We start from the raw sequence: 13,400 nt of genomic DNA on the forward strand, positions 1-13,400 counted from the left end.
CAGTGGTTCACACCTGTAATCCCAGCACTTTGGGAGGCCAAGGAGGGTGGATCACGAGGTCAGGAGATTGAGACCATCTTGGCTAACATGGTGAAACCCTGTCTCTACTAAAAACACAAAAAATTAGCCGGGTGTAGTGGTGGGCACCTGTAATCCCAGCTACTCGGGAGGCTGAGGCAGGAGAATGGTGTGAACCCAGGAGGCAGAGCCTGCAATGAGCCGAGATGGCGCCACTGTACTCCAGCCTGGGCAAGAAAGACTCCGTCTCAAAAAAAAAAAAAAAAAAGAAAAAGAAAATATCAAAAGGTTTATGATGTTAATCATGTTTCTTTTTAACAGCAGATATTAATCCAGATCACTGCAAATAAAACGTTAGGAAAAAGCAACCTGTGAAGTAAAAAACTTGAGTATGAAGACATCCAGTAAGTTTTATCTAAAATCCTCTTGCAAAACAGTACTGTCTTTTCAGCTTAAAATATAATCCTACTTAAACCATACAGGAAAAAGCTTATGTGCAAACACAGGCCATCTGGTCCTAAAAGTCATCACAATAACTTCCTGTTTGGGAGTTCTGAGTTGTGAACACATAGTAGCAAAATTACATTATTGGTCATAAACAAACTGTCAGTGCTCTATGAAGAAATTTTAGTATTCAGCATAGACAAGTGCCAGTTATCTTTCTAAAGTCTTTTGACAACAATAAAATGAAATTTTTCGGTGGTGGGGGCGGGGACAGAGTCTTGCTCTGTCGCCCAGGCTAGAGTGCAGTGGTACGATCTCGGCTCACTGCAGCCTCCGCCTCCCGGGATTCAAGTGATTCTCCTGCCTCAACCTCCCTAGTAGCTGGGATTACAGGCACCCGTCATCACACCTAGCTAGTTTTTGTATTTTTTGGTAAAGACGAGGGTTTGCCATGTTGCCCAGGCTGGTCTTGAACTCCTGACCTCACGATCCGCCCACCTCGGCCTCCCAAAGTGCTGGGATTACAGATGTGAGCCACCGTGCCTAGCCAATAAAATGATTTTTAAATTATTATTTACATTTGCTCCTTATTGTATTTTAAAGGAGAGAGGAATTTTGAAGCTCAGTCTGGAATATCTATTACTCTGTCTTTCAGCCACTAACAGGTGGCTTTACATACTTTATCTCATTTAATCCTCACAAGACCTAATGCTGTGTATCATCACGCCTATGTTGTGAAGCAGAAGATAGACTCAGAGAGAATGAGATTTCAAAAACACTTGAAAATGTTTCCATCACAGCCAAGTTAAAAAATTATTTGGCATGTGTTTCATCTTTGCTTCTTTCCTAAAAACTATTCAATAGTTAGGCCTAACTATTCAAACAGGGATGAGTGGAAAGAACAGAAGCAAGAAAGAGTGCTTTTTATATACAGAAATACATTACTAAAATGAACACTGATTTACCTTGAACATGAGAAATGATGAAGAGATAGGCTCCCAATAATCTGATGTAAATATATAGCTGAGTCATTGTTCAACTGTAATGTTTCCTGTGTACTGTCACCTTTAATAATTGGTCTTGCTACTTCACCAATTTAAAATGACTATCATTCAGTGAGATTTTCTTGTAAAAGATCGCAAGCACTTGACAATGACTTCAACTCCCACTGCTTTCTTATGACTCCTGAAAGACAAAAACATTTAAAAGGTAAGGAATACAACTGAATTCTGGAAAATTTTCAAAAACTAAAAGGGAAACAAATGCCCAAACACACCTTTAAACAACGAAAAACATTTTAAAAGATTAAAGCTATCTTTGCTTTTTTTTTTTTTTTTTAGGCACTATAATTTCAAACTTCAAATAATTTAGTAATAGGCTGCAACCTCCCCTGATCTCAGATAAGCCATATGTACAACAAGGGAAGTATATTAAACAATCTCAATAGTCTCTTCTGTTCTAAAGTAATTATTTTATTAATAACATGAAAATTCCCAAATATATTAAGACTTAAACAGGAAAAGTCAAATTTAAAACATAAAGGTAACCATCAACATTCTTGTAAATGCTAGTAGATATAATGAAAATACCCTGTCTTTGTAATAAATAATTTATTCTATAGATAGAAAAAGAAGCTGACCTAGAAAATTACACATATTTATTCATTTTATTTTATTTTATCTGAGATGGAGTCTCAGATCACCCAGGCTGGATCACCCAGGATGGAGTCTCTTATCACCCAGGCTGGAGTGCAACAGCGCCATCTCGACTCACTGCAACCTCCACCTCCCAGGTTCAAGTGATTCTCCTGCCTCAGTCTCCTGAGTAGCTGGGATTACAGGTGTGCGCCACTACACTCGGCTAATTTTTGTATTTTTAGTAGAGACAGGATTTCACCATGTTGGCCAGGCTAATCTCAAACTCCTGACCTCAGGTGATCCGCCCACCTCAGCCTCCCAAAATGCTGGGATTATAGGTGTCAGCCACCGTGCCAGGCGAAAATTATACATATTTGTAGAGTATGCTTCATCATTAAAGGAAAAAAAAAAAAGGGAGCCAGGTGCGGTGGCTCACACCTGTAATCCCACCACTTTAGGAGGTCAAGGTGGGCACTCACCTGAAGTCAGGAGTTCAAGACTAGCCTGGCCAGCATGGTGAAACCCCATCTCTACTAAAAATACAAGAAATCAGCCAGGCATGGTGACGGGCACCTGTAATCCCAGCTACTCAGGAGGCTGCGGCAGGAGAATCGCTTGAACCCGGGAGATGGAGGCTGCAGTGAGCCGAGATTGCAGATTGTGCCACTGCACTCCAGCCCGGGTGACAGAGCGAGACTCCATCTCAAAAAAAAAAGAAGGCCAGGCGTGGTGGCTCATGCCTGTAATCCCAACACCCAACACTTTGGGAGGCTGAGGCGGGCAGATCATGAGGTCAGGAGATCAAGACCATCCTGGCTAACACAGTGAAAAAGTCTCTACTAAAAATACAAAAAAATTAGCCAGGCGTGGTGGCGGGCACCTGTAGTCCCAGCTACTCGAGAGGCTGAGGCAGGAGAATGGCATGAACCCAGGAGGCAGAGCTTGCAGTGAGCCAAGATCGTGCCACTGCACTCTAGCCTGGGCAACAGAGCGAGACTCCATCAAAGCGGGGGGGAGGGAAAAGGGAAGAAAAAAGGGAAGAAAAAAGGGAAGGGAAGGGAAGGGAAGGGAAGGGAAGGGAAGGGAAGGGGAAAAGAAAAAAAGGAAAAAAGCAGTATCTTAAAAAAATTATTTACTAAAATATTGCAAATTTGACTTTATTAAGACAAAATTGAACTTCTAATATGGATGACACGAAACATAACCTCTACAATTACGGTTTGGTGATACAGACAGTGAACTTTTAAAGGCCTCAAAGTAAAATTGTTAAATAAATAACGGGGGAAAAGGCTAGTTAGTATCAAGATAAATATCATTCTACTTTACACCCATCCCATTGTTTCAGGTGGTTTGATTTTATTGACTTTCAGCTTGAACTATTCCTGAATGACAAAGATTTTGCTTATCTATGGCACAATGACTCTGATGTGATGTCTACATTAATAACCCGAGCTTTTTATTTTATAATATCTACGTAAGAATTTTCACTTTAATTAGCTCTCCAAAGTTATTTACAGTACTGAGGCAAAGAACGTTTACAGTAAGGTATCATTTATACGTGTATTTTTTATGTGGCTTAGTTCTAAAAATCCCTGCAATCTCTTATCTCTCTAATATGAAATTGTTTCCCATCACATAATGCTGAGAGAAAAAGATGTAAAGTCTAAAGTAACTATAGAATAATGTTTGTCACATGATTTAACAGCATTTCTTTGAAAACTTCTTGAAATAATTCAACTGTCATTCTAAGGATACATGTTCCAGGTTTCAAATTCAAGAGAAGTTTCCAGTGTATCTCCAATCCTAATCTCTCTTCCTCATTTCAATTTTCCCATTAAATATTTCTACTAGAATCACACTCCACCTGTCTAAATCAAACCCACACCTTTCTTGCTTGCTCCTCCTCCTCCACTGGCTACCACTCTCCAGTGACCATGCCAGAAACCCTGGCTTTGGTCCTGCCTCCCTTGCTAGGTCTCCACCCCTCTCCAAATTTTCACTTATTAATTTACTCACTTATTCACCAACAACATTTTTTTTTTTTTTTTTTTTTTTACTTTAATAGGGGTGGGAGCAGGGGGACTCACTATGTTGCCCAGGCTGGTCTCAAACTCCTGGCCTCAAGCAATCCTGTGGCCTTGGCCTCCTCCCAGAGTGCTCAGATTACAGGTGTGAATCACTCCAACTGGCCTGCATCTAGAGTACATATTACCAACCCAGTGTTAGGTACCAGAAATACGAATATGAGTATGGTTGCTCCTGCTGCAAGCAGCTCAGTCTTGGACAGGAGACTGACCACTATGCCATGTTACATCTTTCATTGTCACTGTTTCCTCATCAGTTTATTTAAAGCTAATATGTGGCCTTGCCTCATCAGAGCTACAACCAAGGCATCCTGCAGAGCTGGCTGGCCACAAGACTCTAAGTGCTTTCCCTTTCAGAGGAAAGAGCTGTGTGTGATTCCTTCCACAAAAACATCCATGACCCTGCTACCCTGGCACAAGCTCAAATTCTGGATCTGCCTTTAACTTAACCTCTCTGAATAAGTTTCCTCATCTTTAAAACTGGAATGAGGCCAACTGTGGTGGCGACCGCCTGTAATCTCAGCTGTAATCCTGGGCTCAAACAGGATCACTTGAGCCCAGAAATTCCAGGCTACAATGCACTGTGATCACAACAGTTAAGAGCCACTGCACTCCAGCCTCAGCAATACAGCAAGACCCCATCTTAACAAACAAACAAATCTGGAGTGATATTTATTAACTGACAGTTATTTTGAGAACCAAATGAGATAATAGCAAGCACATATTTAAAACAATTTTTAAAATAAATTAAATAAATGTAAATATTTTTAAAATTAAGGAACTCATATAAAATAATAGCTAACACATATTAACCTCTATGTCCCAGTGCTGTCATAAATGCTTTGCATATATTAAGTTATCAAACCATCAACCAACTTATTTAAAGGTTAAATTATTATTTTAATTTTACAGATGAAGAAACAGGCAGGTCGACTTTAAGGAACTTATCAAAGCTCACACAACAGGTAAGTAGAGTCATAATTAATATCAAGGAGGTCTGATTCCAGATTCTACATGTTAACAACTATCCTATACTTCCCTGCCTGATTTTATATATATTATATAATGTAAATACACATTTTAAACTATTTAAGAGAGCCTGGTACACAGTAGGTGCTAAATAGAAGTTCCCTCCTCTAATCCATGTTTATAACACACTTGCCAACCTGGCAAAGGAAGTCACTGACAGGTGCTATCCATGACAATCCAATCTGCAAGAAATTTTTATAGACAAAAAAAAGCTGTGATCACTTGTATGGAGAACAGCCATCAAATCTTCCCTGACTACGAGTTCAACATGCATTGGTATTGATGACGACTGCTAAGACATGCATGCAGTCTGAGATTAATCAAAGAGGACAACCATCTTACTTTATTCCACCTGGCCAGGCCTCCTAAGCACTTGAGAGAAGAATGACAGGAATGCAAAGGACATAGCAACCACTCCACTTGAGATACAACCAAAAGAACCCAGGGGTTTTGCTCACAGAGTACATAAGGAATAAAGTTTGAGTGCACCTTTGTCAAAGACATGACCAACGTGATAGAAAGGGAGACTGGACTAAATTTTATTTTTATTTTTTTGGAGGCAGGGTCTTACTCTGTTGCCAAGGCTGAAGTGCAGAGGTACAATCTCAGCTCACTGCTTCCTGGGCTCCAGGCAATCCTCCCACCTTAGCCTCCTGAGTAGCTGGGACCACAAGCACATCTCACCAAGCCTGGCTAATTTTGTGTTTTCTGCAGAGATGGGGTTTTGCCACGTTGCCCAGGCTGGTCTTGAACTCCCGGACTCAAGCAATCCATCCACCTAAACCTCCCAAAGTGCTGGGATTACAGGGATGAGCCATTAAGCCCGGCCCTAGACTAAATAATCTGTTATCCCGTCCAACGTTGGAGTCCTGTGGAAACAGTGTTCTTACCATTGAATTATTAATGTATTCACTAAATGTTTATTAAGTGTCTGTACTATGCATGATTCTGTATTAGATACCAAGAATACACTGTTCAGAGCCAAACAGTCCCAGCCTTCATGGAGTTCAGAGTCATTAAACAAAACAATTAAGATACTCAAGACACCAAAGAAGAAAACACAAATGATACACAATCATAACTCGTGGTAAATGCAAAGGAAGAAAAGTGCCAGGTCCTGAAGGAATAGGGGCAGTGACCCCCTCTAACCCAGATGGAGGGGAAAGGGAAGCAATGCTGAGAAGTGACCTTTAAGTTGAGATCCGAAAAATAAAGAGTCAGCCAGGCAAAGAAAGAGGGGATGTTCTAAGCACAGGGAACACCCTGGGCAAAGATCTTGAGGGAGAGAAAAGCAAAGAGAGAACAATGTCTGAAATGTTGAGAATAAGAGATAGTGTAGTGGGAGATGAAGGTGAAGAGGCAGAGAAGACAAAGACCAGATCAGGCAAGGGCATATGAAGGACTTGGGATTTAAGCCTAAGTGGGCATCATCTGAATTCTATGTAATGGACTGGAGGGGATAACGGCAAAAGCAAACAGATCAGTAAGCAGAATATTGTGAAAATTTAGGAGAATGACAATGGTGGTTAAGATTAGGGCAGAATCCATGTGCAGATGGGCGAATTAAAAAAAAAAAAAGATAGGTGGCAGTGGTCTAGTGGATGGACTCATGCTATACTTCAAAAATAATTTTTGGCTGGCTATGTGGCTCACACCTGTAATCTCAGCACTTTGGAAGACTGAGGCGGGAGAATCACTTGAGGTCTGGAGTTCAACACCAGCCTGGGAAACACTACAAAACCTCATCTGTACAAAAAACTTTAAAAAATTAGCTGGGCATGGTGGTGCATACCTGTAGTCCCAGACACTAGGGAGGCTGAGGTGGGAGGATCTCTTCAACCCAGGGGTTCAAGGCTGCAGTGAGCTTTGATTATGCCACTGCACTCCAGCCTGGGCAACAGAACGAGGCTTGTCTCAAAAAAACCTCAGCGGTACTTAGCAATGGATTAAATGTAGGGTGAGGGAAAGTGAGGCGTCAAAGAAGATTCCCACATCTGTGGCATGAACAGTTACTGAAACGGGAATAAGTGATTTTGACAGGAGTGAAGAGATCAAAGGTTCAAATTTAGAGATCTGAGATTACCCAAAGGGAACGTGTAATGGGCATTTGGTTCTGAAACTTACAGCACACATTTGGGGCTGAACATACAAACTGGTTATGCCAAAAGCACGGTGACATTCAGCTACGACTCTGGGTAAGATGGCCTTCCAAGAGTGACAAGAGGGGAGGGCCCCAGAACACCATTCGTCTAAAAACTGTATTAATAAACGCATTAACACCATATACACTGATGTGGTATTCACTCATAAAATAATAAAATATAAATAATTTTTAAAAATCAGCTCCAGTATTTATTTGCTGTGTGATTTTGGGGAATTACTTAAGCTATCCGGGTCTCCGTTTCCTTCGCCACAAAATAGAGATATTACTAACTCCTTTGAGTTAGTAATATTACATCTCAGTAAACATTTCAACAAATAGATGTAATTATTAATAACTGAGCACTTCTTTGTCTCATATTAACTGTTTCTATAATTACATAGCAAAATATTAACCTTATTTTTCAACAATTTTTTTTTTTTTTTGAGACAGAGTTTCGCTCTTGTTGCCCAGGCTGGAGTGCAACGGCGTGATCTCGGCTCACTGCAACCTCCACCTCCTGGGTTCAAGCGATTCTCCTGCCTCAGCATCCCAAGTAGCTGGGATTACAGGCATGCACCATCAGGCCCGGCTAATTTTTGTATCACTAGTAGAGACGAAGTTTCTCCATGTTGGTCAGGCTGGTCTCAAACTCCCAACCTCAGGTGATCCTCCCGCCTCTGCCTCCCAAAGTGCTGGGATTATAGGTGTGAGCCACCGCGCTCAGCCTTTTTTTTTTTTTTTTTTTTTTTTTGAGACAAAGTCTTGCTCTGTTGCCCAGGCTGGACTGCAGTGGTGCAACCTCTGCTCACTGCAACCTTCACCTCATGGGTTCAAACGATTCTCCCGCTTCAGCCTCGCAGTAGCTGGGACTACAGGTACGCACCACCATGCCCAAGTAATTTTTCTATTTTCAGTAGAGACAGGGTTTCGCCATGTTAGCCAGGTTGGTCTTAAACTCCTGACCTCAGGCGATCCGTCCACCTCGGCCTCCCAAAGTGCTGGGATTACAGGCGTGAGCCACTATGCCCGGCTGCAATCATTCTTAAAATTATATAACGTCTAACGATAAAACATATTTTTTAATTCCTAAATGATTCATCGGAATTTTTACATTAAATTAAAAATATCTTACAACGTGAAGAAAATGAGGAGATGCACATATTTGACATGCAGCATAATCAAAATTTTTAAATCATGCTGCCATTTAAAAGCTATTGAATAGTCAGACAAAATAGGCATCTAAATAAATTTACTTCCCCTTGCTATATACACAGACTGGTGCCATTTCTTTACAGGAAAATAACATTAAGGCAGAATTACTCAAATGTAAATAATTTCTTTTTTAAGTAAAAGATTTTAAGGCTTCTCAAACAGCAAGACAACTGAACCAACAGTGCAATTGGAACTTTAAAAAAAAAAAAAAAACAGGAAAAGGCTGAAGTCAGCTGAAAAAACAGACTAAAGTCATTCTTTCCTCTTCCCGTTAAGCCCCCCACCCTTGATTTTCACTTTCTAGTAGAGAAGTTTGGGAATTTCCAACAAGCTGGCCAGCAGCCAATTCCATAAAATAGCAAGGAGAAAACTCCCCTTTCCAGGGGTCCCTCCCCTCAGGCAGCTCCAGGCGCCGGGTCTGACAAGCTTTCTGAGAAGGAATAGACTCACTGCAGACTTCCTGGCTCCAAGGCCATTGTTCGCATGGCTGCTCTGCTCCTGATCCAGGGCCTGGATTAGCATAAGAATATCATCTTTTCCCTTAACAAGCAACTCATCCATTCCTTCCCGATTTCTACACTCCTCCCCATCAATCCTTAGAAGAATACACACTTGTACAACCGAAGCAACATCACTCGCAGTTATTTACATCAGTGTAGAAAACAATATCCCCCAAATCTAAACATAAACCCTGAAGAAAATAACTTGCTTAAAGAGTTGTCTGAGTGCTTCTGAGGTAATACACAGAAATCTTACTGAAATGCCTGCCTTGGCGTCCACGCTGTCAGATCTTGCTATGGGTAAGATATTCACAACAGGGTCTTTTAGAAAGTTTTACAATAATGCCCGTGGGCCAGGAGCAAAGAGAGCCAATCACGCAACTAAGTGATGACCTAAAACAGGGATAGGGAAGTTCCACTGTATAACACTTCCACCGTCATGTCTCCATCACTTTGAAGTTACCAATTTCATTGCCACCCCTGATATGACTTTCCAACTCCACCTTTCCCCCATGCTCAATTATTAATTAATAATCAAAACAAGCCCATATTTAACCTTCGTATTTCTGTTCAACTGTCCCTGCCCAATCAAATCCTTCACTTTTCTTCTGTGCCAAGATAGTTTCCCCAACACAAGTATAAACTCTTCCAGGACCAGAGAATCAAGACAATCTAGTATAGCATTATATATAGTTGATGTTAGTTGATGCATTTGTGTGTTTTATATCCTTCACCAGGACCTCAATATTAGATGCAAAAGAAATGTTTCCAGGTTTCTGAAACATTCTTCAAATAGATAATCTGTATTCAAAACATCATTCAAACTTGTACTACAAAAAACATCATTCAACCTTGTACTACAAATTCCCTAATCTAGTTTCTCCTAAGTTTTTTGTTTGTATAACTGTATTAAACAACAACAAAAATCTCACAATTACAACTGGATTGTACTATACAGCAATCTTTGGCATATCTGTACTTTGAAGAGATTCGTAATGTTTGTCAGCTGTTTATTTAAGAGGCCTAGGTGTTACTCTTCTGTTTCTCCTCTAGAACATGCACACATGACTAAAAACAGGGGAAGTGAATCAGTTATTACAGAACTGTCTGGAAGGGGAGAGGGTTTGGTCACCCCATAGGCATACTATGGGTACAAGTTGAGTACTTCTTATCAGAAATGCTTGGGACCAGAAGCGCTTTGGATTTTTGATTTTTTAAATTTGTAATATTTGCACTATCTATACTTACTGGTTCAGCAACTCGAATCCAAAACTGTGAAATCCAGAACACCCCAATGGGCATTTCCTTTGAGCGTCATGTCGACACTCTTTAAAAAGCTTCACGTTTTATAGCATTTCAGATTTCAGATTTTTGGATTAGGGATGCTCAATCTGTACTGGTAAATTGAATAGGGAGAAAAGAGTTTAATGTGGTGGTAAAGAGTTCAGAGTCTAGCATAAAACAGATGATCAAGGTCTTTTGTGCAGATTAAATCAGAGAAACTCAGGTATGTGGTGGTATTTAATGGTACCTGTTTAGCATCCTATCATCACTGTCGTTTTTATAACTTACAAATTAGTTTTACATGCATTATACCATCTCTGTGATCCTTACAGTAAGTAAAATCATTCCTACTTACAGAGAAAGGATAGGTTCAGGGAGATAAATAACTTGCTGAATTCCATGTAGCTAGTATATACGACAAACTAACACCCAGGTTTTCTAATCCAAAGTGCAGCGTTTTGTCGGGTATACCATGAGCACATATGTTAAATGAGAAAGTGGAAGTTATTTTTTATTGAACCCTGTAAGATCTTTTTTCATCTTCATAACTCTGCAAAAAAAAAAAAAAAAGTGAGGCGCAAAGTTAAGAAACTTGCCCAAGTTGGCCAGGCATGGTGGCTCATGAGGTCAGGCACTGGAGAGTAGCCTGGCCAACATAGTGAAAACCCTGTCTCTACTAAAAATACAAAGAATTAGCCAGGCGTGGTGGCAGGCGCCTGTAAACCCAACTACTCGGGAGGCTGAGGCAGGAGAATCGCTTGAACCCGAGAGGTAGAAATTGCGGTGAGTCGAGATCGCACCACTGCACTCCAGCTCAGGTGACAGTGCGAGACTCTGTCTCAAAAAAAAAAAGAAAGAAAAAGAAAGAAACTTGTCCAAATTAACACAACCAGTAAGTGGCAGGTTTGCTGCTGACAAAGCCCAAATTCCACTTGTTACTGCATGTTAAGGTGCTGGCAGGAAAGTAATGAGATTAAAAAAAAGAAAGTACTGTGTCCCTTTTTACACTATTGCTTTTCAGCCAAAAAAAAAAAAAAAAAAAAAGGGCCCCTCTTCTATCTATAGACTCTGCTTTCTGACGCTGGAGCTGGGATGCTGCTGACAATATGTCCTTCACCAGCTGGCTCCTGGAGAGGCTCTGCCAACTGGGGAACTAGAGAAAGCTGGAAGAGAGGAGAAGGGACTTTCTTTTCCCTGATTTGGTTCGCTGTTCCTGTCAGTTGCCTGAATGCCACTGGCATTCAACTGGCAGCAGCAATCTACACTCTCTGCTTCCTTCCACACTCCCAGAATCAATCCCATGGAATCCTTTTAGGCCCAGTGGTGCCTACTCCTCAGGGTCTCAGTCCCAGCTCCTCAAAAACCCCACTTTGCACTCCCCTCAGGCATCAGCAGTGGCTGGGTTACCACCCCCTCCTAAGAGGATCTAAAAAATGCAGGTGACTTTTTGGTTGGAATAATGTCTAGGATATGACAGGACATACGGTTTGACCAGGGACCAGGATAGAAAACACAATGTGCAGGGACAATCCTTCAAAATAAAGAACTGTCTTAACCAAATACTAACAGTACTCTCCTTGTTGAGAAACACTGTGGGGGCAGGAGAAGGTAATTTTTCTTCGTCAACTGCTTGGTCAATTTGTAGAGAAACACTAATTCTGGCCTAGTATATATAACTATCATACTTATTATTATCTAATAATATAACCATTATTATCTAATGGTTTCTTTGTAGTGCCAGCTGGTCAAGTGGCAACAATATTAAATCTCTAAGAAGAAAAATCACCTTGATCAAACTAATGTCTGAATACAACTTTACTTTTTCTCCCTTCCCACCTGACCGCTTTAAAGAGGAATTGTTTTTGCTGTGTTAACCATGGTGCTTGTACAATGCAAAAGCAATTTTAAAAAATCAATCATTTATTTCCACCTATGTATCTATTTAAATTTTTTTTTTAAATTCAGGATGCAAAGATTTCCCCTAAGATCTCAGGAGTAGAGGCTCCTACGCTAGGCATATTCTATCTTCCACGCCACAAAAAGTTCAGGGTTGAGCTGGTCTAACAGTCTCAGGACTTTCACAGGCCCTGCAGTGACAAAGTCACTCTTCTCAGACTCAATATGAATAAGGCAGTCCCAGAAACTGCTGGCAGCTATGTTGGGCCCAGAAGGAGAACCAGAAGGCAGAGCCAGGAGACTGAAAGAAGCCAGATCCCGGGAGACATCGATGAGCTGCTCAAGCAATCTTGTCTGAAGCCTGAATTACTTTGGGACTCTTCAGTTAAGAGCCAATAAATTCCATTTTTAAGGTCAGAGACAGTTAATTTTTCTGTTACAACCAAAAATATTCCAGCTAATATAGCTAGTATCAGGATTAAAGAGAAAGGCACACTTGAGTATTCTGGGTCAGATTAGCATAAAATTAGCAATTCTGAATAAAGGCAAATAAATGTCTTATCAGAAAAGATACTTGCTAACATCTTAAAAGAAGACACAGGCTGCTATAAGGGCTATTTTTAAGACAACTCGGGCCTGCACAGTGGCTCTCGCCTGTAATCCCAGCACTTTGGGAAGCTGAGGCAGGCAGATCACTTGAGGCAGGGAGTTCAAGACCAGCCTGGCCAACACGGTGAAACCCCATCTCCACTAAAAATACAGAAATTAGCTGGGCATGGTGGTGGGTGCCTGTAATCCCAGCTACCTGAGGCCAAGGCAGGAGAACTGCTTGAACCTGGGAGGTGGAGGTTGCAGTAAGCTGAGATTGTGCCACTGCATTCCAGCCTGGGCAACAAAGCGAGACTTTGTCTCAAAGGAAAAAAAAAAAAATTCAGCTCAAATAGTATAAAAATTGACTTAACAATGTTACCAACAACTATACAATTTGTCACTTATTTTTCCTTGCCTCTTCCCTCCCAAATTTGCTAGATCCTACGTCTTTCCCACCTCCGTTAACAGCCTCTTTACTTGGTGTAAAATCTTAAAAGTCCCAGGTCTAAAATCTTTTTTTATTTTTATTTTTAGAATATCACTACATAGATGTAACCAGGCC

General features: G+C 40.8%; 1 protein-coding gene across 4 annotated transcripts in view; it reads right to left on the minus strand.

Moving 5' to 3' along the window:
* Positions 1-13,400, minus strand: part of BMPR1A (bone morphogenetic protein receptor type 1A) — a 165,503-nt gene that overhangs the window by 46,846 nt on the left and 105,257 nt on the right. For all 4 annotated transcript variants that reach the window (XM_073019010.1, XM_038008968.2, XM_073019011.1 and 1 more), the window contains one exon: positions 1,428-1,647. In XM_073019010.1, the coding sequence (XP_072875111.1) occupies positions 1,428-1,494 (67 nt within the window). In that variant the 5' untranslated portion in view covers positions 1,495-1,647. The remainder of the gene's footprint in view (positions 1-1,427; positions 1,648-13,400) is intronic.

The sequence above is a fragment of the Chlorocebus sabaeus genome, chromosome 9 (genome assembly GCF_047675955.1).
Source record: "Chlorocebus sabaeus isolate Y175 chromosome 9, mChlSab1.0.hap1, whole genome shotgun sequence".
In the NCBI taxonomy this organism is placed as follows: Eukaryota; Metazoa; Chordata; class Mammalia; order Primates; family Cercopithecidae; genus Chlorocebus; species Chlorocebus sabaeus.